At 40.5% G+C, this 27184-nt stretch overlaps 1 protein-coding gene across 1 annotated transcript in view; it reads right to left on the minus strand.

Annotated features, from left to right (window-relative positions):
* Window positions 1–27184, minus strand: part of PCCA (propionyl-CoA carboxylase alpha subunit) — a 331566-nt gene that overhangs the window by 120170 nt on the left and 184212 nt on the right. The window contains exon 19 of the mRNA XM_015415102.1: window positions 5657–5759. Within this exon, the coding sequence (XP_015270588.1) occupies window positions 5657–5759 (103 nt within the window). The remainder of the gene's footprint in view (window positions 1–5656; window positions 5760–27184) is intronic.

Consider the following 27184-nt stretch of genomic DNA (forward strand, 5'->3'; position numbering starts at 1 on the left):
GGCATTCTTCTTCTTTGGGACAAAAAAATTATGTGGTGGAAAATTTGATCAAAGGAACCTTGTGCAATTCTAGGCTACGATACGTAGACTGAACCCTGTTAATGCTTCTACAGTTCTTTTTCTATGCTGTCTTACTATAAATGTAACATTATTTTGATCTGCAAAACATCACAGGAGAGAGCTGGTGTAGGAGATGACCACTGTAAGATCATTCTGGTAGACTGCCCTTCTTTGAAGGCGTCCAGACATCACAAGGGGCGTTGGTTCCTGCAACATTCCCTCTAAAAACACTAAGCTGTGTCTCAGATATATTTGCTCCTTGGAAACAAGCTGGCATGCCAACCCATAAATGGAGCTAGAATTAGTTAAATGTTGTGGATTACCCCATCAAGACAATGATCAGAGTACTCACGTCCAACTACTTTTTTCAGATACCTTTTTTTCAGATATGCAGATATGAGGAAACCAGTACAATGATGCATTGGTAAATGAACAGCCATCCAAAAATAAATGGGAAAAAGAGACCCAAGACACCCCAAAAATAAATTGGAAAAATAGACCCAAGTAGACACAGCCAAGCTCCTTGGGTCTTGTTCCCATTAGCTTTTGAAGAGAAGGAAAGCAAGCAGTTCTACTGGAAAGAAGCCCTTCCCACTCCTCCCCTACAAACTTCTTGCATAACACCAGGTTTCTTATATACCAGGCAAGAACGGTGTGATGAGATATTGTCCCATTCTTTGAAAGAATCAGCAAAGTTTTGACCCTGCCTTTTAGATCAAATAGGTGTTCCCCAAGATGCAAGAGGGTTCCTCCTGATACCGCATCACATATGCTATATCCGCTTTATTCCACTCTCCCTTCAAGGCACACGCTAAGGGAAACAAAACATTACTGACACTTCTCAGCATTCATTTTTCTGAACAAGTCGATAAATATTTTATTATTGCATGGAATCCTATCCTATGGGCAGTGGTACGTTGGCTGTTTACTGGGAAATATCCTACTACTACTGCAGCCCCATCCCACCCCTGCCCCCAAGGTGGGGCTGGCAAGAAGGAGCACAGGCACAGCAGCATCTGGCTTCTCACTGTGCCAGCCCAGATGTGGCATAGTTGACCAGGAGGAGCCATTCCTAGTTGACTTTGCTGTTTTCTTTCTCTGCACCTAACAACTGAAACATACAGCCAGGAGAATCAAACAGACTCCCTAGATTCTATCAGACTGAACATTGAAGTTGCGCTTGAATGCTCTTCTACATAAACTCTCTGCACAAATACTGAGGCAAGACTAGAGTCCTACTTCCTGACATGCTATTTTTGTAAATGTGTGGGGGAAGCAATCAGCTATGTAGTCTCTCACCTATCATCTAAAATGACACAAGCCCACCAAGATCCGCACGACACTACTCTCCAAATATGTATATCACTTAATATTCTCTGCCTACTTGGTCTACTTATAACAGCATAGTATAACCAATCATTTTACTCCCTACTCCCTCTAATCTAACATAATGAGGGAAGGAACATTCAGTCACAGGAGGTGTACAACAGAAAGCTGAATAACACCATAACCTTAATCCACTATATATTTCTTCTAGCTAGTCACTTCACAGCTGTAACTCATATTACTCCCCCTAAACAGATTATGCCAGATACAGTCTTTTTCATCTCCTCCCCACACCTCTGGATTACCCCATCCACCAAGCTAATGTAGGGATACTTAGTACAGCTATGTATATGCAAATAGACACACATATACATACATACACATATATACGCACACACATAAATACATTTATATTTATACACACACACACACAAAATCAAAGTCAAGAAGTCTCCCAACAAAAAAGTACTCTACTTAAAAGATGCCTAAAGCTTCAGAATTAGGATCAATAATACGCCATATCATGTATATTTTATTTACAGATGAAAACAGCAAACATCTAAACACAGCAATGTGCCTATATTATAAAATAAGTCCAGAACTTAGTTCCACAGGTTATGCCCACTGGTCTTCATCAGCCATAGCGGTTTTTCAAATGTGCTCTAGAAATGTAATTTTAGTTGAATAGTCATAGATAAGCAGCTAATGAAACCCAATGATCAAAATACATTCAGGTTCTTTATATAGACTAATTTTATGATACTGCTGTAACATCAGTTCTTAGAAGATTTTAATGGCCAAGGAAAGTGTATTGAGATTTTTATTGTTTTTTGGAAATGTGTATGTACAGTTGTGATGGACTCCGGGCTTGGGATCAGCCTGCAAGAAAAGACATCTGCAGTCCCGTGACTAGCAGTGGTAATGTACTTCTGATGCAGAACTCAGTGGAGGTTCTAATGATTTTTAAAAAACCCTCTTGACAGTTGGAGTTTGGCCATTGAGACTGTCAGGTTTTTGGTTGGTGGGTACTGTGCCAGGGGACTGACTAGTCATGTTGGACCCTGCTGAGGAGTAAATGAGATTTCTCTACAGATTCCAATATTAAGGGAATCTGAAAAAAGCCAAACGTGGTTCAATACCATAGTGAAATCTAAGGAGTCTTTAAAAGGAAAATAAGCTCCTGGTGGTTAAACAAGAGATTCACATTCCTCTCACATAGAATCTATACCCTGCTGGGGGGAGAGTCGGGTTTAGTGGATTTAGTGTGTGCCAAGAGGGTTTATTGGACTAGTGGGTGTCCAAAAAAGAAAAAGAGAGGGAAAAACCGAAGGCACAGCGGAGCTATTTCTCTGTGGAAGTGGAGAGTACCTGAGAAATCCAAACGGAAACCGGTGGTCTAGAACAGCACAGGGGTTGAGATTAGCCCCCAGCACCAGAGGCAACCCTGTCCAGCTTTCTTTGTTAGGTACAGAAGTAGACAGAATAACAATAAAGACTGAGTGAATAGAATAGAAGCTAGAAGAAGGAGCAATAATTCATTGAAGACCCAAAGGATGTATTAAAGATTAAACTTGACTAGAGGGAGTTGTATGGTGGTTTCATAAGTGGGTGGGATAAAAGAAAAATAAGAGGATACAAACTGGATTGGGATTCGGTTTGGTTTGTCAGTTGTATAGATGGAATGTAACCTCAATTTATTTATTTTTTGTTTAAAACATCTCTCCTTATATATAATTGAGTAAGAACATTCTATATGAACATTCTAAATTTGGCCCCTTTAGTGTATGGACGCTTGAACTGTCAGTCAGAAGACGCTGGCTGGGTTGACTGGCTGCTTTGTGCAGTCCCGCCCAGCGTTTCAAGGTCTTTTGCATATGGAAGCAGACTTCACTGCATTCCACACCTCAAACTCACCCCCCTCCCCGCAAGGCAGTTGGAATGTCAGTTGCATATGGAACCTTCAAGGTCTTTTGCATATGGAAGCTGATTGGACTTCACTGCATTCCACACCTCAAACTCACCCCCCTCCCCGCAAGGCAGTTGGAATGTCAGTTGCATATGGAACCTTCAAGGTCTTTTGCATATGGAAGCTGATTGGACTTCACTGCATTCCACACCTCAAACTCACCCCCCTCCCCGCAAGGCAGTTGGAATGTCAGTTGCATATGGAACCTTCAAGGTCTTTTGCATATGGAAGCTGATTGGACTTCACTGCATTCCACACCTCAAACTCACCCCCCTCCCCGCAAGGCAGTTGGAATGTCAGTTGCATATGGAACCTTCAAGGTCTTTTGCATATGGAAGCTGATTGGACTTCACTGCATTCCACACCTCAAACTCACCCCCCTCCCCGCAAGGCAGTTGGAATGTCAGTTGCATATGGAACCTTCAAGGTCTTTTGCATATGGAAGCTGATTGGACTTCACTGCATTCCACACCTCAAACTCACCCCCCTCCCCGCAAGGCAGTTGGAATGTCAGTTGCATATGGAACCTTCAAGGTCTTTTGCATATGGAAGCTGATTGGACTTCACTGCATTCCACACCTCAAACTCACCCCCCTCCCCGCAAGGCAGTTGGAATGTCAGTTGCATATGGAACCTTCAAGGTCTTTTGCATATGGAAGCTGATTGGACTTCACTGCATTCCACACCTCAAACTCACCCCCCTCCCCGCAAGGCAGTTGGAATGTCAGTTGCATATGGAACCTTCAAGGTCTTTTGCATATGGAAGCTGATTGGACTTCACTGCATTCCACACCTCAAACTCACCCCCCTCCCCGCAAGGCAGTTGGAATGTCAGTTGCATATGGAACCTTCAAGGTCTTTTGCATATGGAAGCTGATTGGACTTCACTGCATTCCACACCTCAAACTCACCCCCCTCCCCGCAAGGCAGTTGGAATGTCAGTTGCATATGGAACCTTCAAGGTCTTTTGCATATGGAAGCTGATTGGACTTCACTGCATTCCACACCTCAAACTCACCCCCCTCCCCGCGAATTTTCCTGGTTTTTTTCCAGGCCTTCACATCTCTAGTCGGGATACACAGAGTGTCTGTGATGGACGCTGGTCTTGGGATCAGTCTGCAAGAAAAGACACCGGCAGTCACTTGACTAGCAGTGGTGATGTAATTCTGATGCAGAACTCAGAGAGGGGCGGTTTCTAATGATTAAAAAAACACCTCTTGACAGTTGGAGTTTGGCTGCTGAGACTGTCAGTTGTTTTTTGGTCAGTGGGTACTGTGCCAGGCGACTGACCAGTCATGTTGGACCTCGCTGAGTCTGAGGAGCAAATGAGATTTTTGTACAGATTCCAATATTAAGGGAATCTGAGAAAAGCCAAACATGGTTCTATAGCATAGTGAAAACTAAAGAGTCTTTAAAAAGGGAAATAAGCTCCTGGTGATTGAACAAGAGATTCACATCCCTCTCACATAGGATTTATACCCTGCTGGAGAGAGAGTCGGGTTTAGTGGATTTAGTGTGTGCCAGGAAACAGTGGACTCTGCCATTATACCCTGCTGAGGTCACCACAGCAAAATGACACTGTTTGCCCAAAGCCAGAGCACTCCCCCAGAGCCTCTTTCTAGATCTCGTTGTATTTATTTCCACAACGGGCTTTACTGCTAGTGAGAGTATAATACATAAGGATATTAATTACTTTTATTATATATGAAATATATACTCAATAAAATTATATATTAAAAAAGAGAGAGCGTGTTTTATACTGTGGCGTCTGAAGTGAATGATTATAAATGAACTGACCTAAAGCTGAACTATACCATTTGAAACAACATATACACAAGCATCAGCTTTCCCCTTGTATATATATTCCCTGCCTGCCTGTCCTTGTAAATAAAATCGTCAGTTGGTTTTCTTATTCCATGTCGCGGGTGCCTCGGTGTCTGAAAGAGCTAAGTATCTGACAAAGTTAAACCATAAACTTCATCCCAGAAAAAGGGCGGTGTTCATGAAAAGCCACAGAGATTAATATTTATAAAAAGGTCTCATCAATAAGTGGCTGGGTGTGTGACAGAGGGATGAACTATGTGGGTTCCTGGCTGAAAGAGGCGGGCAGATAGTGTCAGTGGAAAATAAGACTCCTCCAACTTGTGAAAGTTTAAAGGAACAAATCCCCACATACTCCGAAATAAGGGGATTCGTCAAAACACTATTGTGATATGGCTCACTGTTAATTCTCTCTTAAATTTGGACCAAAATCAAGAATATTGACACTGATTAAAAGTTGGTGCATACTGAGCAAACACTTACCAAGAATGTTGACCCTTGACATGAAGCTATAACTGAGTGAGTTGTGTCTCCGAGTTGGACTGACAGCTCCCAGTTACTTGCATCCGGTTTAATTACAGACACTCTATATCATCAAGAGAAAAAAGGGGGGGTGTCCTATTTTAATCCTTATTGCTGAAAGGTTATGTTTCATCACAGGTTTTTTAATTTAACCAATACCAGATACTCAAAAAAACATTTATTATCCCCACCACCACCACCACCATTTACAACAAAATCATTACACAAAACATCAACCTTAATATTTTGGGGGCATCCCCTTCCAACCACACTGACCTCTCCAGACAGACAGGTCTCTGCAGTGGACCTCCCAAGCTCCATCGTTAATGCATTTTGGACTCTGTTAGAGTCTACTGACCATTTTTAGGACAAGGAATGTTCAAAGCATTTGCAATGTTTTGTCCAAATAATCTTACAGTTTCAGTTAGAGCCACTTGGCTCAGGTTTTATGAAAATTCAGAGATAGTGGGTTAGATCCAGCAGTCCATGAATGGAAGGTGCTGACAGTCTCAGACCTTCCAGGTTTTCACTGGCCTTCCCCCAGTCTTTTCTGAACCTAGGAAAAATTTTTCCAAAGGTTGTGGGGGTTGCATGGAATCATAGTGGTTCCCAATCTCCAGGTGGTGGCTGGATATTTCCCACTATTACAACTGATCGCCAGGTGACAGAGATCAGTTCACCTGGAGAAAATGGTTGTTTCAGAAGGTGGACACTATGGCATTATACCACATTGAAACAACTGATCGCCAGGTGACAGAGCCTCCTCAGGCTCCACCTCCCAAAATCTCCAGATATTTCCCAACCTGGAGCTGGTAACCCTAAGTAATAGCTATGCAGATCAGGAGGTCGCAAGTGGGAAAGGGGAAGAAGGCAAAACTGTTCCCTCCTGCCTCTTCCATAAGCAAAGCTCCTTGTGCTGGATCAAGGGGAAGAAGGCAAAACTGTTCCCTCCTCCTCTTCCATAAGCAACCCAAAGTCACATGTACCCTTAGTTGTAACAATATTGTAATAATGTGCAACAGTCCCAATCAATGCTCCCTCTAAACTGTGGAGTCCTGTGAGCAAAAATTCTATTTTCTGAGCTACTGGCATTAAAGTTGTGAGCGAGCGATTTGGCTACTGCATAAATTAGTGTGCTCTGAAGCCATTCTTCCTGAACTAAGACAAAAATGTGTGAGCTCGAGGCTAAAAATATGTGCGCTGGCTCACACTAACTCAGCTTACAGGGAAAACTGGTCCCAATAGATTTTGAAGGTCTCCTGAGACAGGATGTGACAAGTTATGTGTTTTTGTATTTAAAAAAAATATTTTAGTCCCTTTGTATACACTAGCACAACCATAAAGCACATTAAATTAATTGCCACGTGCAACTGATGCCATGTGCAATTGCTATGTGCCAACCACTCGTTTTCCTATCATTTCAAGAATAGCCTGCTCAAACCTTCATTTTAGATCCCAGTTCTCATGGTAATTTTAAATTCACACTGATAATCTGCAAAGAGGGAAGGGTTTAATATATGCTATCGCCTCCCAACCATAAACTTGCCTTGAATACTATGTAACTAGTATCATTCCTTTTTCTACTATTGCTGCTGCCACTGAAAGATCTTTAACGAACAGTAGCCAAATTCAATTTTTGTAAGTTTCGATCATAAATAAAGTTGCATTTAATAAGTGCTAGGTTTGTTGTGGTTTGTACAGAATTTATGTACTTTTTTGTGCAATGTTAGTTTTGTTAGCTGCCCTGAACATGCTAATGGAAAGATTGAATATTACAAAACATTTAGTAATCCTTCAATACTGGAGGGATTTCAGAGAAGTATGTAATCATATTCTTATTAAAGGCATTTCTTAAACATGCTTGAACAGTAATTGCTTTTGTGTTATTGATAAAAGCAGCTAGAGGAAGACAAAAAAGTAGAATTTTGGTCTTAGTATATGGGGGGGGAGAATACTTTACAATGCTTATTTCAAAGGACACTTTCTTGCTACCCAGAATTAAACTTTGTTGGTCTTAAAGGTGCCGCTGGACTCAAACTTTGTTCTACTGCTATAGCACTGTAATTCTTCCAGCCTTCCTTATTACATCATACTGCTAAAACGGGTTTGAAAGTCCTGTCCTGAAAACTTCAGGGCACAGGAATGGCCTCTGAACACCTCTATGGGAAGCAAGAGAATGGAAGGCAACTAGTGAAGAGCAGACCACCACAGAGACCAGTCATGACGTGATTTGTCAGTTAAAAGTTTCAGAAGATGATGGTTTCCCAATGCAACCTTTATACTTTTCAACAATTCCCTACTGAAATACACAGACTAACTGGTTTGTCCTTTCAGACTGTCCTTAAACTGCATTTTGCTGTGATGTTTCAGACATTTGACAATAGTTAGGCTGTGCCAGCTGCTTACTGCGCTCATCATAATTTCACATGGTTACCCTGTGCTCTCTCCTCTCTTCCTTTTCAGTTGGTTACCTGTTCATTACCATAATTGGCCCACTTTTCTCCTTGAGTTCTTCCCCTGTGGTCGTATGCCCCTGTTATCACTGAACATATGCTTAGTGATTTCATTATGACAGAAATCTATTTGTATCCTGTTCTTTATATACTTCAAATAATCTCCTAATACAACATTTCTTTGTTGAAAGGGAAAAGCTGAATTAAAACCGATAAAAGCTGATGAAGAAAATATGTTATCAAGATCTTTCATCTTTGGCAGAAGAACATTCAAGTTTTTCCGCGTACATAAATTATTAGGTAGATATTAACCCCAAATAAGAGATGGGCAGGCTTGCCCACAGCCACGTCACACAAATACGGGACCAAAATGTTTAACGGGGACTGACCAAGGCTTCACTGCCTGATGTGTGACAGCTTTCTAAATCTAGACTAGGTCAGCAATTTGTAAAAATGAATAACCTCTATAGAAGTAATTAGTAAGGTCCAATTCATACATTCTCAAACTGATGTGGAATCAAATCTGAAACTGTTCATCTGGAGCAATGAAGGAAAAGCTAATACCTCAGTGGCAGAGCACATGCTCTGCACCTGGAATAGCCAAGGTTTCATCTCTGGCATCCTCAGGCATTTTTCAAAGAATCTCCGGTAGCTGGAAAATATCTCTGCCTGAGAACCTGTAAAGCCACTGCCAATCAGAGTAAATAGTACAGAGCTGCATAGATCAAGTAAAATGCTATATGAAGATCCCCCAGTGTTTGCCAAAGCACCAGAAACTTACACAAAAGTACGAGTGTGTGAGTGAGAGTGTTTCCCTCAGAGAGTGCAAGACATGAAGTTGTCCTCAAACTAGACCCATCTGGTGCTTAGCTGACTTAATTTGCTTTTATTGGTTCCTTGTTGCCAGAATTATGTTTTAAAATTATACTGAGATGGAAGGTGGACCAACAACCTACTGGGCTTTTCACTGCGTAGGAGCAAGTACTTATTATCTCACAGAGGATGATTTGGGGAGGGTTTTTTCCAGCACTAGTGGATTTTGAGAGAATAAACAGCCTGCTTTCCTTCACTCTCAGAAGCCTTTTGTTTGCTAGCAAACTTTTGAGGAAGTGCACTTTGAAGAAATATCTGCTCAGTGGGCCTTTGTGTGCAGCTTGCAGCTGACAGCATAAGACTGTTGCGTCTTCTTTGGGGCAGCAAATGCCTTCTCCAATCTCCACACGTATCTAAGCTCTATTTTGGTTTGCCATCAGCCTATTTTATTTTCAAATGTTTATGGACTATTACCGTTCTATAGCTGTAGAGTACAGAAAAGTTATGTTTTTTCATTTTTTGCATTTTATTCTGAGTCCTAGTTCACCAGGCTTCAATCAGTGTGTGCTGCTTGGGTGGGAAGATACACGGTCTTTTCTTCTTCATACCTGCATGGTGGTCTACAGCTACCACACAGCTTGGATATATAAAACAAACACTCTAATATGCCTGCACATACAAGTCAGGCCTAAAAATCACAGCAACAGAAAAACACCACCTTTTTAAGCAAACTCACTAATTTGAATACATTTCTACAAATACCACAAAGCAAGGAATGTTTATTAACGCACCATACAGCTGAACTCACAAGTAATTTCTTTCTTTTACAAAAATTAAGTACAGACACTAATTACAAATATTAAGTGCCATGAGGAATATTTTTTTTTGCCAGAGCGAGACTTTTCCCTTAGCTAAAGAGAGTAACTGGATCCAACCCAAGTAACAGGCATGTAGAGGTAAATATCAGAACAAATTTGAGGAAGATCCTCTCTCTCGGTTGGCCATATTTTTCAAGATATTAAACCCAGATTTCCTGCATTTAGCAAACACTATTAAAATGCTTTTTAGACCACAATGCTTACTGTGTGTGACACTTTATAAGTGGTGAATGATTAGCATAACAACCAATGGCAGACTCCAATGGAAGTAATCACCTGGTATGGCCTATGACGACACAGTTAAGTTGTATCATACATGGATAAAATGTAGCAAACACATCATTTCACTTCTAAATTAAATAAATCAGATGCCCATTCAAAGAATGATAGAGTATCCAAAACTCTTACTCCTATAAATATCCATAGATGCTTCCATTGCTGTCATCAGAATCCCCATTTCTTTGGTAGTGTCTGTACTTATTTTTGTAAAAGAAATCACTTGTGAGTTCAGATACATGGTGCATCAAAGAAATGAGTATATAATATTCCACTTTATTCTGTTCTACTTCTAGTTAACCTCACTAAATGTTCACACTGTACCTCACTAAGCATTCATACTGTTAAATATTCAAAGGAAAATACAACCTCAGCTCTTCCCTTGCTTGCAATTCATGCCTACCATTAACAGAGAAACCCTATGGATATGGATGCCAACTTAGAATCTATAACTACAAAGAACTATACTTCTTGGTTCCCTGCCAAGAGTTTGGTTGCCTCTATATCATCAGCTTTCATAACTTGTGTTTTCCATGCTGAAATAGATTGGCAGCTAGGAAACCCTACAAAATGGACGGAATGGGGGTGGGGGAGGTCAGGCATCATAATACTTAAATTAGAACCTCTAGTCAAAAATAACTGCTTGAAGATTCATGGATATAAACCAGATTAAAAAAATAATAAAACAGCTATTTGGGCTTTGATTGTTAACAAGCAATCAGAACAAAAGACCTGAATAAAACTACAATACACACCTTGCTTGAAATAGGTGCCTTTCCCCACCTCCACTTGCAACTGCTGAAGATAATGCAGTATAATCAGGAGTTATGAGAACAGAAGTATAGATAAGATTCAAAATATCCAAAGCAAGAAGCTAACAAAAGAAAGGCTTGCATTAAAATGTCATTTGTCTCCAAAAAATATCTCTGAAGTAAGTTCTGTGAGAATCAGAATACAATGAACAAAACTCTCCAATTTTCAAACACCAACACTGCAAAAATTGCATTATACAGCATCCCCCCACCCCCACCCCAGTTGCACAATTACCTATTTTGGCAGCTAAATAAAAGCGATCTATTCTCTTAAAACAATATTAATGGTCAAAGAATAATTAAGAAATCCTTCATCATAACTTTCACCATAGGAGAGCCTGTAAGATGATCAAGAATAATGTGCCGGATTCTTTAGCCACCGAGGTCAATTCCTGCATACAAATCTTTACAGCAGAAGGGGAAAGGGGGGGGAGGAACCTTCAGAAAGTGGGCCATTCATCTGAACCAAGTTCAGAGAATTTCCAGCACTGTGAAAAGATATGTTATGCAAGCACATAGATGTATTCAGTGGGGGTAGACTGAACCAGCTACACGGAGACTACAAAGAAGCCCTCCCATGGCTCATGAATAAGTCGAGGAAATGATCAGAAAAAAATAGAGAGATGTTTAGACAGATGGCCCACTTAAAATGCCTGGGACAGGGCATAAGCAATTTTAATGAAACTTTAGATCTAGCACAGAAATTGTGGTTTTCTTCCAAAAGGAGGGGGGAAATCAAGAAAGGTAAATAGAAATTTAACAGTTCACACAACAGTTCATTTTATGGTGCAAAAAAAAAAAAGACAAAGCATTTTCCAGCATTATTTGTTTAATAAGTTCATATAAAAAAAAGATCCTTCATAGTGCCTTCAGCAAGGGAGAGGAATATAAAAGCATGGAATGGATAGATTAAAGGAATTTTAAACAGAAGCTGACTGCCAAACATAACAAAACAAACAAAAAAAAAAACCTGAAGCTTTACTATTCAAGTGCTTTCAACATCTTCCAGTATAAAAATTCATAACAGTACCAAAAGAGATAAAAGCAGCACTTTCATTTTTAAAAAAACTAAAATATGTAAACTATTCTGCTTATTTATCATACATTAGCACACGCAGACACACCCAACTTGCTTTTCAGTCCTGTATATACTCTCTGTTTCTCTGTATGTTAAGAAAGAAAACTACATTACAGCACAAGTAATGTGATAAATCCTGAGGAGCTCACAGGGCACGCCATCCTTCACACGCTTTCTCAGACTAGCTTAATAAACCCTCTATTCAACAGTATCTGTCAAATGAGTTCTATAGTTGCTTTCGAATAAAACTAGCAGAGTTCCTGTCAACACAATACTCAGTATTTTATTATCTTCCATACTAGTCAACAGGTGCTAATGACTTCTATGAGAGAACGAGAACAAGCTATAAGCTGTCCTTCCTTTAGACAATTGGGAGGGACCCCACTATTTTGAGGGAAGGGGTGGTTTTACCCTTACTCCAATCATAACCCCAAGCAGAGTTCTGCCAAGAGTAACCATCCCCCCCCAAGAGAAAGATTCCTACAGAGCCCCTACCTCATCCGCTTCTGATCCAACTAGAACATAGCCTGAAAACAAATCATATGACTGGGCCAACTTCAGGGGTCTCAAGGGTGACGAGGCCCCCGGAATTTTGTCATCTCTATCTCTCCTCCACCCTAAAGGTAAAGGTAAAGGTTCCCTTGCTCGAAAGCCAGTCGAATCCGACTCTAGGGTTGCGGTGCTCATCTCCGTTTCAAAGCCGAAGAGCCAGCGCTGTCCGAAGACGTTTCCGTGGTCATGTGGCCGGCATGACTAAACACCAAGGCGCACGGAACGCTGTTACCTTCCCACCGAAGTGGTCCCTATTTATCTACTTGCAATTTCTTGCTTTCGAACTGCTAGGTTGGCAGGAGCTGGAACTAGAGACAGGAGCTCACCCTGTCTTGCGGCACCCGGGTCTTGAACCACTGAACTACTGACCTTCCACAGCCTGCAGTTCAGCGTCTTAACCACTTGAGCCATCGCAGCTCCTACACTACAAATGGCTATTTTCCATCTCCATGAGAGTTAGGTTGCCAGTGTCTAGGAGGGGACCAGAGATCTCCTGGAATTACAACTGATCTCCACACTCCAGTTCCCCTGGAGAAAATGACAGCTTCCATGGGTGAACATTCTGGCATTATAACCTGCTGAGCCCCCTCCCATCCCCAGGCTCCACTCTCTAGATCTCCAGAAATGTCCCAAGCCGGAATTAGTAACCCTACGTGAGAGACACAGTGCACTCCAAAGCAGAGCCACACTCTTCCAAATCCACTGAAATTAATGAGCTTAGAAGAGCGTAACTCTGTTCATGAGTTCAGAAATGAACTATATACTGAAATAATATTATCAGACTACTGAAACCAGAGAACTTAGTGGCCTACCACCTTGGCCTGTAATCTGCTTGTCATATATGTTACAAGAGAAACGCAGCACATGAATATGCTAACTAAATAAATATAATGTATTAAAGGAGTACCACATCTTCATTTGAACCGTACACTGAGGAAAATATTACTGAATTCCTAGATGATCAATAATACAAGGAAAACTAATCAATGTGCCAGTGTGGTAGAGTAGTTAGCATCAGACCAGGACTAGAGGGGGCTGTGGTCAAATGCCTGCTCAGCCACAAGGTTTACGAGGTAAAATTTGGTCAGTTACTATGTCTCAGCATAACCCATCTCTAAGAAACATTCTAATGCTTAAAAGGGTATGGAGCTACATATGTCACCCTGAACCCTTAAAAGGAAATACAAGATAAAAGTGTCAACAATATACATACGTTTAAAGAATCTAAAAGCGGCACTCAGCTATTAGGTAATGAAACAGCAATACATATGATGCTTTACAACAGAGGCAGGCAACCTTTTGGGCCTGATTGCCAAAAAAAAAAGAAGAAGAAGTCTACCAGAGAAGATGTTGGTGTGCTGGTAAACAAAGGGGGTAGGGGTGAGTGTTGTACTTGGCCAGACATATTGGGAGCAAGCTGAACTCCACCAGTGCTGCCAGAACCTCAAGGACTAGTCTTGGACCCAGGTGGTTGTTGACTAGGTGTGTAAAGCAATAATTTCCATTGCCTTCTTCTATGCTGCCACTCCCAGCAGTGCTCCTAGCACCTCAGGGCCTTGCCCTCAGTTGCATGGGTGGAGATGCAGCCCAGCATGTCATACAGAATGTGTGGAGTTCTGGGGATTGCTTACTATTTTGTACAAAACATCACAGCTAAAAGACAAGCTCCTGCCTGGAAAGCTCCAGATCTAAGGAGACACTAGCGAAGAGGAAGAGAGAGGCAATGGTAACAGAATGCTATCAATTTTACCTTGTCAAAATAATAAGGATTTCACTTACTTCAGCAAATCCTTCCTGAATTTAAACTGATGCGGAAATGAAAGCAGAATATGAAAATCTCATTCCCTGCAATATAAACTCTACAGCCTACTCTTTCAGTCTGGGCAATTTGTCCAGGCTGCTTTCCTCCAGCACACCAGTTGCTTATAAGTTGCTATCTTCCAGACAGTGCTCAGGCCTACTCTGGCACGTACATCAACCAAGGAATGGTGGCTTTTGCTTGGACTTCATTCTGGGTTACAAATTCCATTCCATCCTCCCTCCTCTTCCAGCTTCTTCCAGTCTTTGCAACTGTTCAGGCCAGGCCTTGTTAAAAATCAGAACTAGACACCCAACAATCATACAGTGCCCTCTATCAAACAGGGAAAGCTTGTTTTCCTCTCAGAATAGATTATATTCTGCCAGAGTAAAATATTCTTAAAATTAAAATGCATAATACTACATAAGATCTACTTAGTATGTATAATTATACCCATTCAATAGAGTCAGTTATCCAGACTGAAAATTGTCTCACTTTCTGAAAGCCTCAGACAAGCTTATTTTGAACTGATTCATTTTGAGGATCCATTATTTTTAAATCTGAATCTGTTTTGTTCTTTAATTTGGTAAGCCACCCATTCTAGATAGTCTTGCAGGATAGAAATATAAATATTTGGTTAGGAAAAAAAGATGCAAAAATGGTGAGTCAGGAATTAATGTAGAAACAATGTCTGGAATTAACCATGAGAACATTTTAAATGGATGTGGGACTGTTAGGGCTGCTAAACAACTGGTCAAGATAGCTACCTGAGGCAATTATATCACTGAGGGGGGAAATAGGTCACTAATTACAATCCATGTTACCACATTTACTGTTGAATTTATTAAAAAGCAGTTGTGTCTTCACTAGCGTTCATTCTAAGAAGACGACTCAACCAATGATACAGCATTTTTTTGGGAAGCGCTTGAATATAGTCATGTATTTCTTTAGTTAATAAGGATGACTATTACTGAATATATGTCGACTTCAGCCCTGGCATATCGAATTTCAAATCAGTAGCTCTTTCAGTTAGAAAAAGTTAGATTAAAATATAATATGCTCTCAGGAACTGAGTTCTCATGAGGAAAGAACCACCAGTAAATTAACTGTTACCATATGTTTGACTCACTTTGGCCAAATTCAGTCACAAAACCTTGCCAAACCACTTTCTGGCAGAGAACAGGCTAAAGTAGCTTCTACTCTGACTTAAACAAGGGAACTTGAAAGAGAGCTTGAAAATTAATAGAAGAAACTGATTTTAAACCCTACTATTAACGTAACAGTGCTTAAAAAAATAAGTCTAACAAAGCTGGTAAATATGTCTGGCTGGATCTATAAAGCAACTGGATCATCAAAAGAAAATCACTTTCACAAGTGAATAGTGAAAAGCTACCACAATAAATAGAACAAACTCATACTGCAATATCAGGCATGTTATTTTTTCAAAGCAGATGGATTTTCTAAAAGAATGTTTATAACAATGTTAGCAGTGCGAACTTTCAGAATTATACTATAATATCAATTTTCTTGCCATGGTAGATAAAAGTTTTTATCTATCTACCTAGGTGAAAACAATCACTGTCACAATCCTGGCCAAGAGATATAAAACCCGAAGCAGAAATTTTAACTCTGTAACGCTACAAAACTGAAAATGTTCAGAAATACATGGTATTTTGGAGGAACTAAGACCAATGAAGGAATTTTTGAGCTTAATTTCTATAGAAGAATTATAAAAAATATTTTTATGAACAAGATCAATTTGTATTCAAGGTTAATTATTCTATAGTATTCAAATACAATGTTACAATTTGTAAGATATTTATACACTATAGCTCACGATTAAACCTATATAGCTTGCAGCTCATACACTGGGATTTCCTTATAAACATGAAGTATACAAATTCAATTATCTGGGAGATTTGTTTTTTTACAGGAGAATCTGCATTCTGTTGGGCCATTCCAGATTTTGCTCATAATTACATTGTTACCAGATTCTCTTCTGACATTTTACTTAAAAAATAAACAATTTGTGCTAAAGCGTGAGATCAGAATGAGAGATTTCATTTCATTGCAAAACATACCCACAGTTTAAAGGGGTTAAACAAAAATGCAAACATTTAATGCAACATTAAGCATGTGAAATAAAAACCTGATTGCCTAGGGGAAGCATGCTATGCTGTTACCCTAGTGACAGGTTTAAAAAAAAAAAAGGACTGTAAGCTGAATGGCTGTATGATATGAAATTAAAATGTTTCACATTGAACAATCCAAAATGAATTGGGAAAGGTTAGAAAAGAGGAGGGAGAAATCAATTCTCCAATGGCAGTGGTGAATAGAAGAGAAGTATGAATAGGATTTGCCAGTGGGGTGCAACAGCTGCCAAATATCCTGCAGCCAAAGAACTACAATAATACTGATGAAGTGTGCAAGAGGCAAGAGCTTTTGGAATCACTGCTGAGAAGAGAGGAGTACTCCAACAATAATGATGCCATTCTGGCCCGTACAGCAGAATCAAAGGAAAGACGCATCTTCAAAACTGCAATCCCCAACTACTCACATCCTGAACAATCAGGATCCAAGGCCCTGCTGAACTAGTTCCACAAGCCCAAGGGAATTCTTACACTTTTTCCCCCTTCTCCAACTGCAGCCACATGGCAAACCGCTTTTGAAAGGCAAAGGCATTTCAAAAATACTTTATAGTATGACATTACACAAGGGTCAACAGTACAGACCAAACAAAAAAGGAAGACACTCCATTAGGCATGTGCAAGCCCTTGGGCAAGCCTCAAGTGCCTCTTTAGATCCTGGTCAGATGTATCACGCATGCTATGGATCAGAAATCAATATGTGCACTTGTTAAAAAGACAAATAATCCTGTAGTTATTACGCACCCATTCTGCTCCCCCCTTCTGTTAGTAAGCACAAAATGACCTATGCAAAAGATTAACTGTCCTAGGATAACCACCTCTTAACTCATTAGAGGTACAAATGATAAACGAGAGGCTAAAAACATGTTCTTCTGGCAAAATCCAACTCACCTTTCTCTCCTCTCAAGACCTGATTATGTAAACACTACAGTGGTTAATGCTTGCCATAGGAAGAGGGACAGAGCATTCCTCGGTGCATGCTGGTACGCACAGAGGCCACTAAAAAGTTCAAGGGAATCCGCAAAAATATTGGTCTGAAACAGCTTTCCTCTAATCAGACAGGGACTGTTACCTTATAAGAACAGCTGTGTAAATACACTCTCCTGATACTGTAATTCACAAGGACCCACACAGAATCTGTGTCCCGCAATTCACAGGTTCACTATGCAAATCCATGAGCATTTTATTTAAGTATACAACTTCAACAGATGGACAAGGTCTCTTGTTTCTACTGGTTCCTTCTCATGTGACAGTTTCTTAGCAAATACTACTTCCGAATCTTGGGGGGGGGGGGGTTTAAAGATATTGGGGTTCTGAGCCTTGTAGTAATACTCTATGCAGGAAATTATTTTCATGTCATGAAGCCATCCATCTTTACAGAAATGCTTAATAGTAAAAAAAAAAAATTCAAATAAATGTGGTTTATATAGTTTTTAGTTGTACAGCATCAGAGTTTAACAGAGGAAAGAGTACAGGTAAGAAGAATAACGAACCATAGAGATACTGGGCACAGGATTGCTAATTTCAAACCTGAAGGCAGCTACAGAGCTTTAAAATATGCACTGAATTGAAAGCTTTGCCAGAGCAGCTTTGAATTTCACTTTGCCAACTTATGGGAACTAACCAGCAGGCTTATATAAGCTTGAATAGTACAGAGGCAGTATAAGAGAAGTCCCCACTGGCTCAGTCAGAAATCTATTTAGGCAAGCATGTCCCTTCTTCCACTCCCAATTTTTAAAAAAAATTGTGGAGGGAAATACTGGCCCACCTTACAGAGCTGTTTTAAGAATTACTGAGATATTGTATGTGAAGCAGTAGATAAACGCATAATATAATTAAAGTAGCACAAATATGATGATGAAAAAAGACTTTCTCGCAATTTTGTATAATTTAGTAAAGGTAAAGGTTCCCTTGCTCGAAAGCCAGTCGAATCCGACTCTAGGGTTGCGGTGCTCATCTCCGTTTCAAAGCCGAAGAGCCAGCGCTGTCCGAAGATGTTTCCGTGGTCATGTGGCCGGCATGACTAAACACCAAGGCGCACGGAACGCTGTTACCTTCCCACCGAAGTGGTACCTATTTATCTACATGCAATTTCTTGCTTTCGAACTGCTAGGTTGGCAGGAGCTGGAACTAGAGACGGGAGCTCACTTCGTCATGCGGCAACTCAGGTCTTGAACTGCTGAACTACCGACCTTCCACAGCCCACAATTCCATGCAGCCCTACCTTTTTTTCTTTTGATATTCTACTAGAATTGAAAGACATTGGCCCTTTTCACATTACCATTCTAAACCAGATGTTATTTGTTGTTGGCCCAATTTCAAGTAAAGCAATACAGGGACAGGGGTTTCATACAACAAATTTTCTTCTGTTAATAAGTCATCTCTGTAATGCTATGGTTATTTGCAGTATGGTCATTTCAAACAGCGTTCCTTTTTTCCTGCCCTTTTTTGCTGTGCAATCTTTCTCTAACTTTTTTTTAACATTATAAATTGAGCGCTATAGCTCTAAACCAATATAGCACTTCAGTGCTATAGCGGCACCATTTAGATGACTTGACTCCGTTGACTCAATGGAGTCAAGAAGAAGAAGAAGAGGTTGGATTTATACCCCATCCTTCACTACCAAAGGTGTCTCAGAGCGGCTTACAAACTCCTTTCCCTCCCCACAACAAGACACCCTGTGAGGTAGGTGGGGCTGAGAGAGCTCGTGACAGAAACGGCTCATTTTCAAGAACAGCTGTGTCAGAACTACGGCTTGCCCAAGGTCATCCAGCCAGGTGCAAGTGGAGGAGTGGGAAATCAAACCCGGTTCTCCCAGATTAGAGTCTGCACACTTAACCACTACATCAAACTGGCTCCCTCAATGCATCTCAATGGTGCTGCTATAGCACTGAAGTACTATATTTGTTTAGTGCTTTGGCACTCAGACTGTTAAAAAAAAGTCCCAGGAAGATCGCACAGCAAAAAAGGGTGGGGGGAAGCAGCACTGTAGGAAGTACTACAGACATTTTAAATGGCACACCACAGTGATTCAGAAGTGCAGTGAAGGGGTAGAAAATGGAAGAAAACAGTTTTCCTCAAAAGCAGCTCAACCATACTTTGCTAACGCGACACAAGTGGGTTTGTATGAACAGGTAAATAAATTCCACTAACAGCCGGTTACTAAAATGGGTCTGTCTGAAAGGACAGAAAAAATCCATTAGCAACCAGTTACTAAAACGGAATACAAAGGCAGTTTGAAAAGTTCTATTGTTACAAAATTCTTGTCCTTTCCTTTCCTGACACCTTTGATATTTGCCACAATCACCATTAATTAAAATTCATCTGAAATCTTAATAATTTCAGCTAAAAAAACTTAGCAAAACTGATTCCCAATGACAATTAATGCTCAATCCGAAAAACCTTCTGATCAACTCCTTCACGTGTCATGGATTCAAAAGAGATAAATTTCATAGATTGACTGCATTCTATCCCACCCTTTCTCCAAAGAGCTCAGGGTGATATTCAAGAAATTATGAAAATAAATTTAGCTGCCAATGCAAGCAACACAACATTTTCCTGATGCAAGTTAGGCTCAGAGAGATCGACTGACTCAACATTACCAGTGGGCTTCAAGGGAGAAGAATTTAAGCCCAGAATTCCCTAATCCTACAGCACCACTGGCTCTTTACCTTTCAGAGAGACAATGAGATAACAATTTCCAATATAATAGGTTTTTTAAAATACCTTTAGATTTAATTTATGTTTGGGGTTTTTTCCCATTTATTGCATCCCCTCTACAGATGTTTTGGTGCAGGTTATGAACCCAAAAGAACCTGCAGATGGAGCACTTTAAGACAGATCGGCATCTACTAGCTCTGTTTCACAGTCTGAGAAAGTATGCAACAGTCTGGTTGCAAAGCTGATGTAGTATTATGTAGGAGGAACAAATGTAACATAGACAATATCTCCAAACCAGCAGTTCTTTTGTCTTATCCATACCACCGCAGAGAAAATGTCTGCTGCTTCCTAGGAAAATAATATGTCCTTATTTTATTGCAAAAGCCAACCTTTTCCCACATGTTCTACCATGGAGTAAGAGAGGCATGCAGCGAACGACAAATTTTTCCAAGCCATGAATGATGAGAGGCCAAAACCAATAGAGATATTAGGAAAATAAATTTAGTAGCCAACACAAGCAACACATAGGAAGTGCTGTAGGCAATTGGGCTGAGAAGTGTAAACATTACATTAGTAGACCCATGAGAGAGCATGATACAGCCACACCTGGAGCATTACTCCCTTATTCCCCTGCCCAAACTACTAATGAAAATAAGACTACAGCCAATACATCAGCTGAACATCAGTTTTGGTTTGCAAGGGCCTCTGCTACATCAAACAAGCTGGACTCACTTAAGCTAAAATGTTTCCACTGGAAACTGGATTGTATTCTATCATGACAACCTTAGAATCTTTTTTAAAAAAATGGATAATGTAAAACTGATCTGCAGCAATGGGTGGTACCCACTTGACAGCAAGCCAGCCTACTGAATAAATAGGGGAAATTCTCAGTAAAATAGGTTAAAACACCAAACAATAAAAAACAATCATCCACCATTCACAGCTACTTCCTGTAGGAAATCTTTGTGCCTGTTATCTGAAAAGCACATTAGCAATTTGACCCTTGTGGTATTGACCATTTAGATAATTACCTTGGAAAAAAAGGAATGTTGCAGTTTCCCCTAAGAAAGCTGTTAGAAAAACTACCAGGAAGATAAATCAAACTTTAAAAAAAATTAACTTTAAACTCCATAGGGGAAAGCATAAATGCACTCTACACTTACATAGTAACAGCATAATCCACCTCACAATATATTGACTATTACATAATGCTTCCTCTAAGATGTGGAATCTTGTGAGCAAAAATTCTACTTTGTGAGCTACTGGCATTAAAGCTGTGAGTGAGTGATTTGGCTACTGCATAAATTAGTTTGCTCTGGAGCCATCCTTTCTGAGCTAAGACAAAAATCTGTGAGCCAGAGGCTAAAAAACTACGAGATAGCTCACACTAACTCAGCTTAGAGGGAACACTGACTTACTAATTATACTTTTATTCCACCCCACCAAAGCAGCTCAGGGTGACATCTATTATTCTTCTGCCAATCCTATGGAGTAGATTAAGATGAGATACAGTGACTAACCAAGGACACCTGACCTGCTTCATGGCTTAGTTGTCATGAGGCGAAGTTTCCCAAAGCCCTAATAAACATTATACAAAATAATGCAAGCTTCCTCAAATAAACATAGGAAATTACACCACAGTCCAGATCTGCTGTCTCATAAACCTGCATCTGCACAGAAATCCCACTCTGGAAGGACTCAAAGACACAGAGATTCTCAGGACTGCTACCTCATTCATCACAAAAAAGATTGTGGGGGATAGAAGGTGGGGGATAGAAGGTGTACAGAATCAAAGAAATAGGGAAGTGTAAGGAAGTGAACACACAACTTCCTGGATCACCAGTGGCATATCTTGCAGTAACTGGATCAAGCTTCTACCCAATCCAGCCTGGCATCTAGCCCCTCTTCCTCCCTGCTACCCATGGTTATCTTTCATCCTAAGCACGCACAAAACTCCCTGTGCCTGTAACACCATCATGGGAAGTACTGAGCTGTAGCAGAGATCCTGGGCGGGAACATACTATCAATACTGGGGATCCCATTTAGTGAGTCGGATTATACCTCTCAACTTGTTTGGTCCAGCCCAGAGTACAACAGAGCAGAGCTCTCAAACTTTGTCCTCAATGAACGTCCCAAAATGATGACAAGTAGTATTTTGGGTCTCTCCAAATACTGTATAATTTAATGCACACATCGATGTGTATTATTTTGTACTACAGAGTCACAAGTACAAATGTATCTTTAAAAAAAAGTTTCGCAGAGGCAGATCTTAATTCACTGAAGATCAAAATATATACACTATTCCACCAAGTTATTAATCTTTGATCAATTTAAAGAGGTACTCCAATTAAGCACACAGTGAATGACCCATGCTAATCAGATCTTGGAAGTTAAGCAGGGTTGGCCATGGGTAATACTTGGATGGGAAACCACCAAGGAATCCCAGGGTTGCTACTGAGACGCTAGCAGTGACAAACCACCCCTGAATATCTCTTGCCTTGAAAATCCTGCAGGGTTGCCTTAAGTCAGCTGTGACTTAATGGCACCTTTCACTACCGGATTTTAATTATTTTTTAACACAAGAAGTTATAAAATATGCAGATGGAAGGTTTCTCTCCTCTCACACAAGGAATGCCTCTTCTAAAACAGTGTCTCTAAAACATATATGAGAATTATTTAAAAACAAAAAAGGGTATGTTTTTTCCTTCAGACTTGTTTATTCACAGGCAAATTTATATAGATTTAACCAAGTAGAAATTATGTGAGCAAGATTTCTTCAATCAACTAACAAATGGATATGTAGAAAACTGGGAGCCATTTTTAAGTCTAAGGTGGCAGCATGGGACCCACTAAGTCATACGCTTATGACAGGAAGTCATGCAATATCAGAGTCAGGTGACAGGAAGAAGGGGAGCCAGTGTTCTGACCTCATCAGTGTCAAGGTAGGACTATGGGCAACAGGCCAAGAGAGTCTGGGTCAGAAAACACAAGCTGAGCACCAGGATATGTAATTACTGAAGATAACAAGCCTTGAGGTCATCTGCTCCATTGCTCAGTGACAAGTCTCACCATCACTGAGGTTGGTTGTTGTTCCTTGGAGTATGTGTGCCAAGAAAATGAGGAGGCATGGCACTAATAGCAAATATTTTCAGAAATCAGCATACAAAAAAAGAGAACATCTTGAAAGCTCTATAGAAGTTTGCTATCCAACAAGTGATACTCTGTGAGGGTTCTGGTCCATGGGTTGAAGACAACTACACTGAACTACTCAAAAAGTCCATTGCATATGATAATGTCTAAATAGGACAGCTGTGGTTGCATTTTCTTATATCACAATCTGAATATTTGGGACTAAATGAATTTCTAAGGTTTTTTAAATACCCGTATTTTAATTAATTTATTTATTGTTAAAAAATTTACCCCGCCTTCCCCGCGAGCGGGCTCAGGGCGGCTTACAAGAGGACACAAACCCATACATAAAAACAGGATATAACAGTAAAACCATTAAATAACAGCATAAACAAGAATAAAGTGCTCCATGCAAACAAGATGGCCTCCAAATAATTTCGTGATGGTATCATTCATTTCCTTGGGGGCAATATCGTCCTGTCGATGGTCAGCCAGTCCAGCAGTATCAGTGTCAAGAATGTGGCTGATCTTCCTGGGACCGTCCCTAACCCCGTTGTTATCTCCACCACTAGTAGTGGTGGTAGTGGTACTGGCGGCCCCTATGTAAAAGCCTGGCGGAAGTGAGCAATGACTCATGAAAGTTCATACCCTACCAAAGAAATTTTGTTAGTCTTTAAGGTGCTGGGGAAAAGATCAACAACCTCAGATATGCAGACGATACCACTCTAATGGCAGAAAGTGAAGAGGACCTAAAGAGCCTCTTGCTCAGGGTAAAAGAGGAGAGCGCAAAAGTGGGCTTGAAGCTCAACATCAAAAAAACTAAGATCATGGCCCCATCACTCCTTGGCAAATAGAAGGGGAAGTCGTGGAAGTAGTGACAGACTTCATGTTCCTGGGATCCCAGATCACCGCAGACTGTGACTGCAGCCATGAAATTAAAAGACACCTGCTCCTTGGGAGGAAAGCGATGGCGAACCTAAACAGCATGATAAAAAGTAGAGACATCACCCTGCCAACAAAAGTCCGCATGGTCAAAGCAATGGTATTCCCAGTAGTCATGTATGGCTGCGAAAGTTGGACTATAAGGAATGCCGAGCGCCAAAGAATAGATTCTTTTGAACTATGGTGCTGGAGAAGACTCTTGAGAGTCCCTTGGACTGCAAGAAGATCAAATCAGTCAATCCTAAAAGAAATCAACCCTGACTGTTCCCTGGAAGGCCAGATAATGAAACTGAAGCTCAAATACTTTGGCCACCAAATGAGAAGGGAGCACTCCCTGGAGAAGACCCTGATGCTGGGAAAGATTGAAGGTCAAAGAAGACGGGGACGGCAAAGGATGAGATGGTTAGACAGTGTCATCGATGCAACGAACATGAAATTGAGCCAACTTCAGAGGACGGCGGAAGACAGGAGGGCCTGGAGGGAGCTGGTCCATGGGGTCGACCATGCGACTGAACAACAACAAAAGGTGCTACTGGACTCTAACTCTTTTCTACTGCTACAGACAGACTAACATGGCTACCTACCTTGAAATATTTATTAGAAGCCCTTTTCATAAAAGACAGCTTATATGTAACATAAAAACTAGTTAGTCATCATGACCACTGAAGGCGTGCCAAAAGCTAACAGGCTTAAATAGAACACAGAAAGATTTGGGCTGATTAGCGGCAATTATTTTCTAACTATAAAAGCTGACTGAAAATAGAATAAAATTACAAAAGGAGGGAACAGAGAGCAGTGTCGTTAGAACTCTTTAACAGTTTCACTACTCAGATGTCAAAAACAGCTTAGATATATGTGGGATGTCCCCCCCCTTTTGGCACACAGGAGTCAAAATGACAATCCTGACAATCCTAGGGTTTTGTCCTGCTAGTCTGCTTTCATTAGGAACCACTACAGCTGTTAGCAGCAGAAGGTAAGAGAGCCTATTCCATAAAAAATTAAGCCAGTGGTTCTAATTCACCACCCTGTAAATGCTTGTATTTGGTCACTAGACAAGGATATGAACCAAGAGCTCTCCCAGACTGGACAATAAAGGACTTTATACCATTGGCATACAAAATACCTTTTACTGCCTTGATCCTCCCTCTTTGTGGGGCAATGCCGTACTTTGCTCAGAACTGAAGCTGCAACGCCCAGCTTAAAGAGAAAGCTGAAGGTCAGAGACACAGCACAGTTCATGATTTCTGACACAACTTCAGGGAGATAAAGTAACCCAAATAGAGACTTAAATCACCTCTTCATGGTGCCCAACAAAGGGTAAAACAAAGGTTTTCTCTCCCCTTTTGCCTCTGACACTCCTACATGTAGAGAGGTCACGCTCTCTGCCCATTTGCTCTGTGCCATGGGGAACATAATAGGGACCAAATAGTGATGAGGTGCTTTATTTTCCAACATCCCCTAGAGAGTCTGCCTCATAAAATGTTGGGTATTTCAGAGTCCTGCATACTTGTTGATAGTCATGTCTGACAAGTGCACAGTGATGTTTGTCACAGCAAATGCTTTTTTTTCTTAAACGATAAAAAGCATTCTTGAAACTTTTCCTTTCTAGCCTGTTTTGTTAAACCATAATTAAGGGGCCCCGGGGTATGGCCTGAAGGCTCATGATAGTAAACCCTTGCAGAAGCTGAGCGTGTTTGCGTCTGCTCAGTGCCTGCATGGGAGCCTGCCTGGGATCCCTGTGTGTATGGTCTTGGCGGGAAAGGAGGGATATAATGTAATCAAGTTAACTGAAAGTTTTTAAATCCTGTATAATTCCTTCTGCTCTGGATACTTTTGCACTCAAATATGACAGTACGGTCATATCAATCTCACTCAGGGAAAAAATAAATCAAAACTTAAATTTCGGTCTGCTGAAACTAAGCCTCAACGTTCCAAGGGTTCACACGCCATCATTTTTCAAAGCCTCCGCGATACGTCAGCACACGGCACCGAACAAAGTTCTGAAACGTTTCAGTTTAAAAGAGCAGTGTTTTATACCTGGGGAAAACTGATTCTCAAACAAACCAAGAAAGGAATTTGCAATTTAGTAAAAGTTTATTAGGTTAGGAACCTAAACATAATTTCTCCTCTCCTATAAAAGTATTTTGGAATCCAGAAATCCTGAGAAATAGTACTAAATAATTACCATTCAAGTTACACTGAAGAACAAATATTATGCATAGCACAGTAGAATTCTAACAGCGCAATTCTGTGTGGCATTACACTCTTTTAAGTTCATTGACTTCAATGGACTTAGAAGCGTCTAGCTCTGTTTAGGACTGCACTGACAATCAGGAAACATTTAAAGGTCAAATATGGTTTACATCTCCAAATTTCAAAGGACACACACCGGCATACTTGACCTCAAGCCACTGTTCCTATGAGACCACTGTTCCTTCCTAGATGGCTTACATCCAAGAATATGCCTGTTAATTTCTTCCCACCTAAGTGGTACATTAAACAAATAAGTTTACACTATGAATGCACTCTATGATATTCTGAAGATTTAATTTTGCCACGAGTGTCAGAATCCAAAGAACTACTTTATGCATGTTCCAGGGCTTGTGAGTTTCCAGTGAAATTTGTGGCTTTTTTCTTGCAGCACAGCAGAAGATTTCCCTAATAAATCATGTACTGTTTCCACAGTTCTGAATTTCAGGTACAGTATGACACATAGTAGTGGGGAGGGGCTGCTATTTGAAACAACATATTTGTTGGATAAGCATGAGCTAGATGAGTGGCATCCTATGGATCCCTCACTTGTGTTTTTTTTATAGGGTAAGTCACTTTGAGCACGGGTTATTCACCCATTCAAAGGGATTCGGGAATTGGTGATGCTGAGTTTGTAGCAATTAAAAAAAAGGTCTACCTCTTCTGAGCAGTATGAACAAATGCACATTATATTAAGAAGT

The sequence above is a fragment of the Gekko japonicus genome, unplaced genomic scaffold, assembly GCF_001447785.1.
Source record: "Gekko japonicus isolate JY-2015 unplaced genomic scaffold, Gekko_japonicus_V1.1 scaffold52, whole genome shotgun sequence".
In the NCBI taxonomy this organism is placed as follows: domain Eukaryota; kingdom Metazoa; phylum Chordata; class Lepidosauria; order Squamata; family Gekkonidae; genus Gekko; species Gekko japonicus.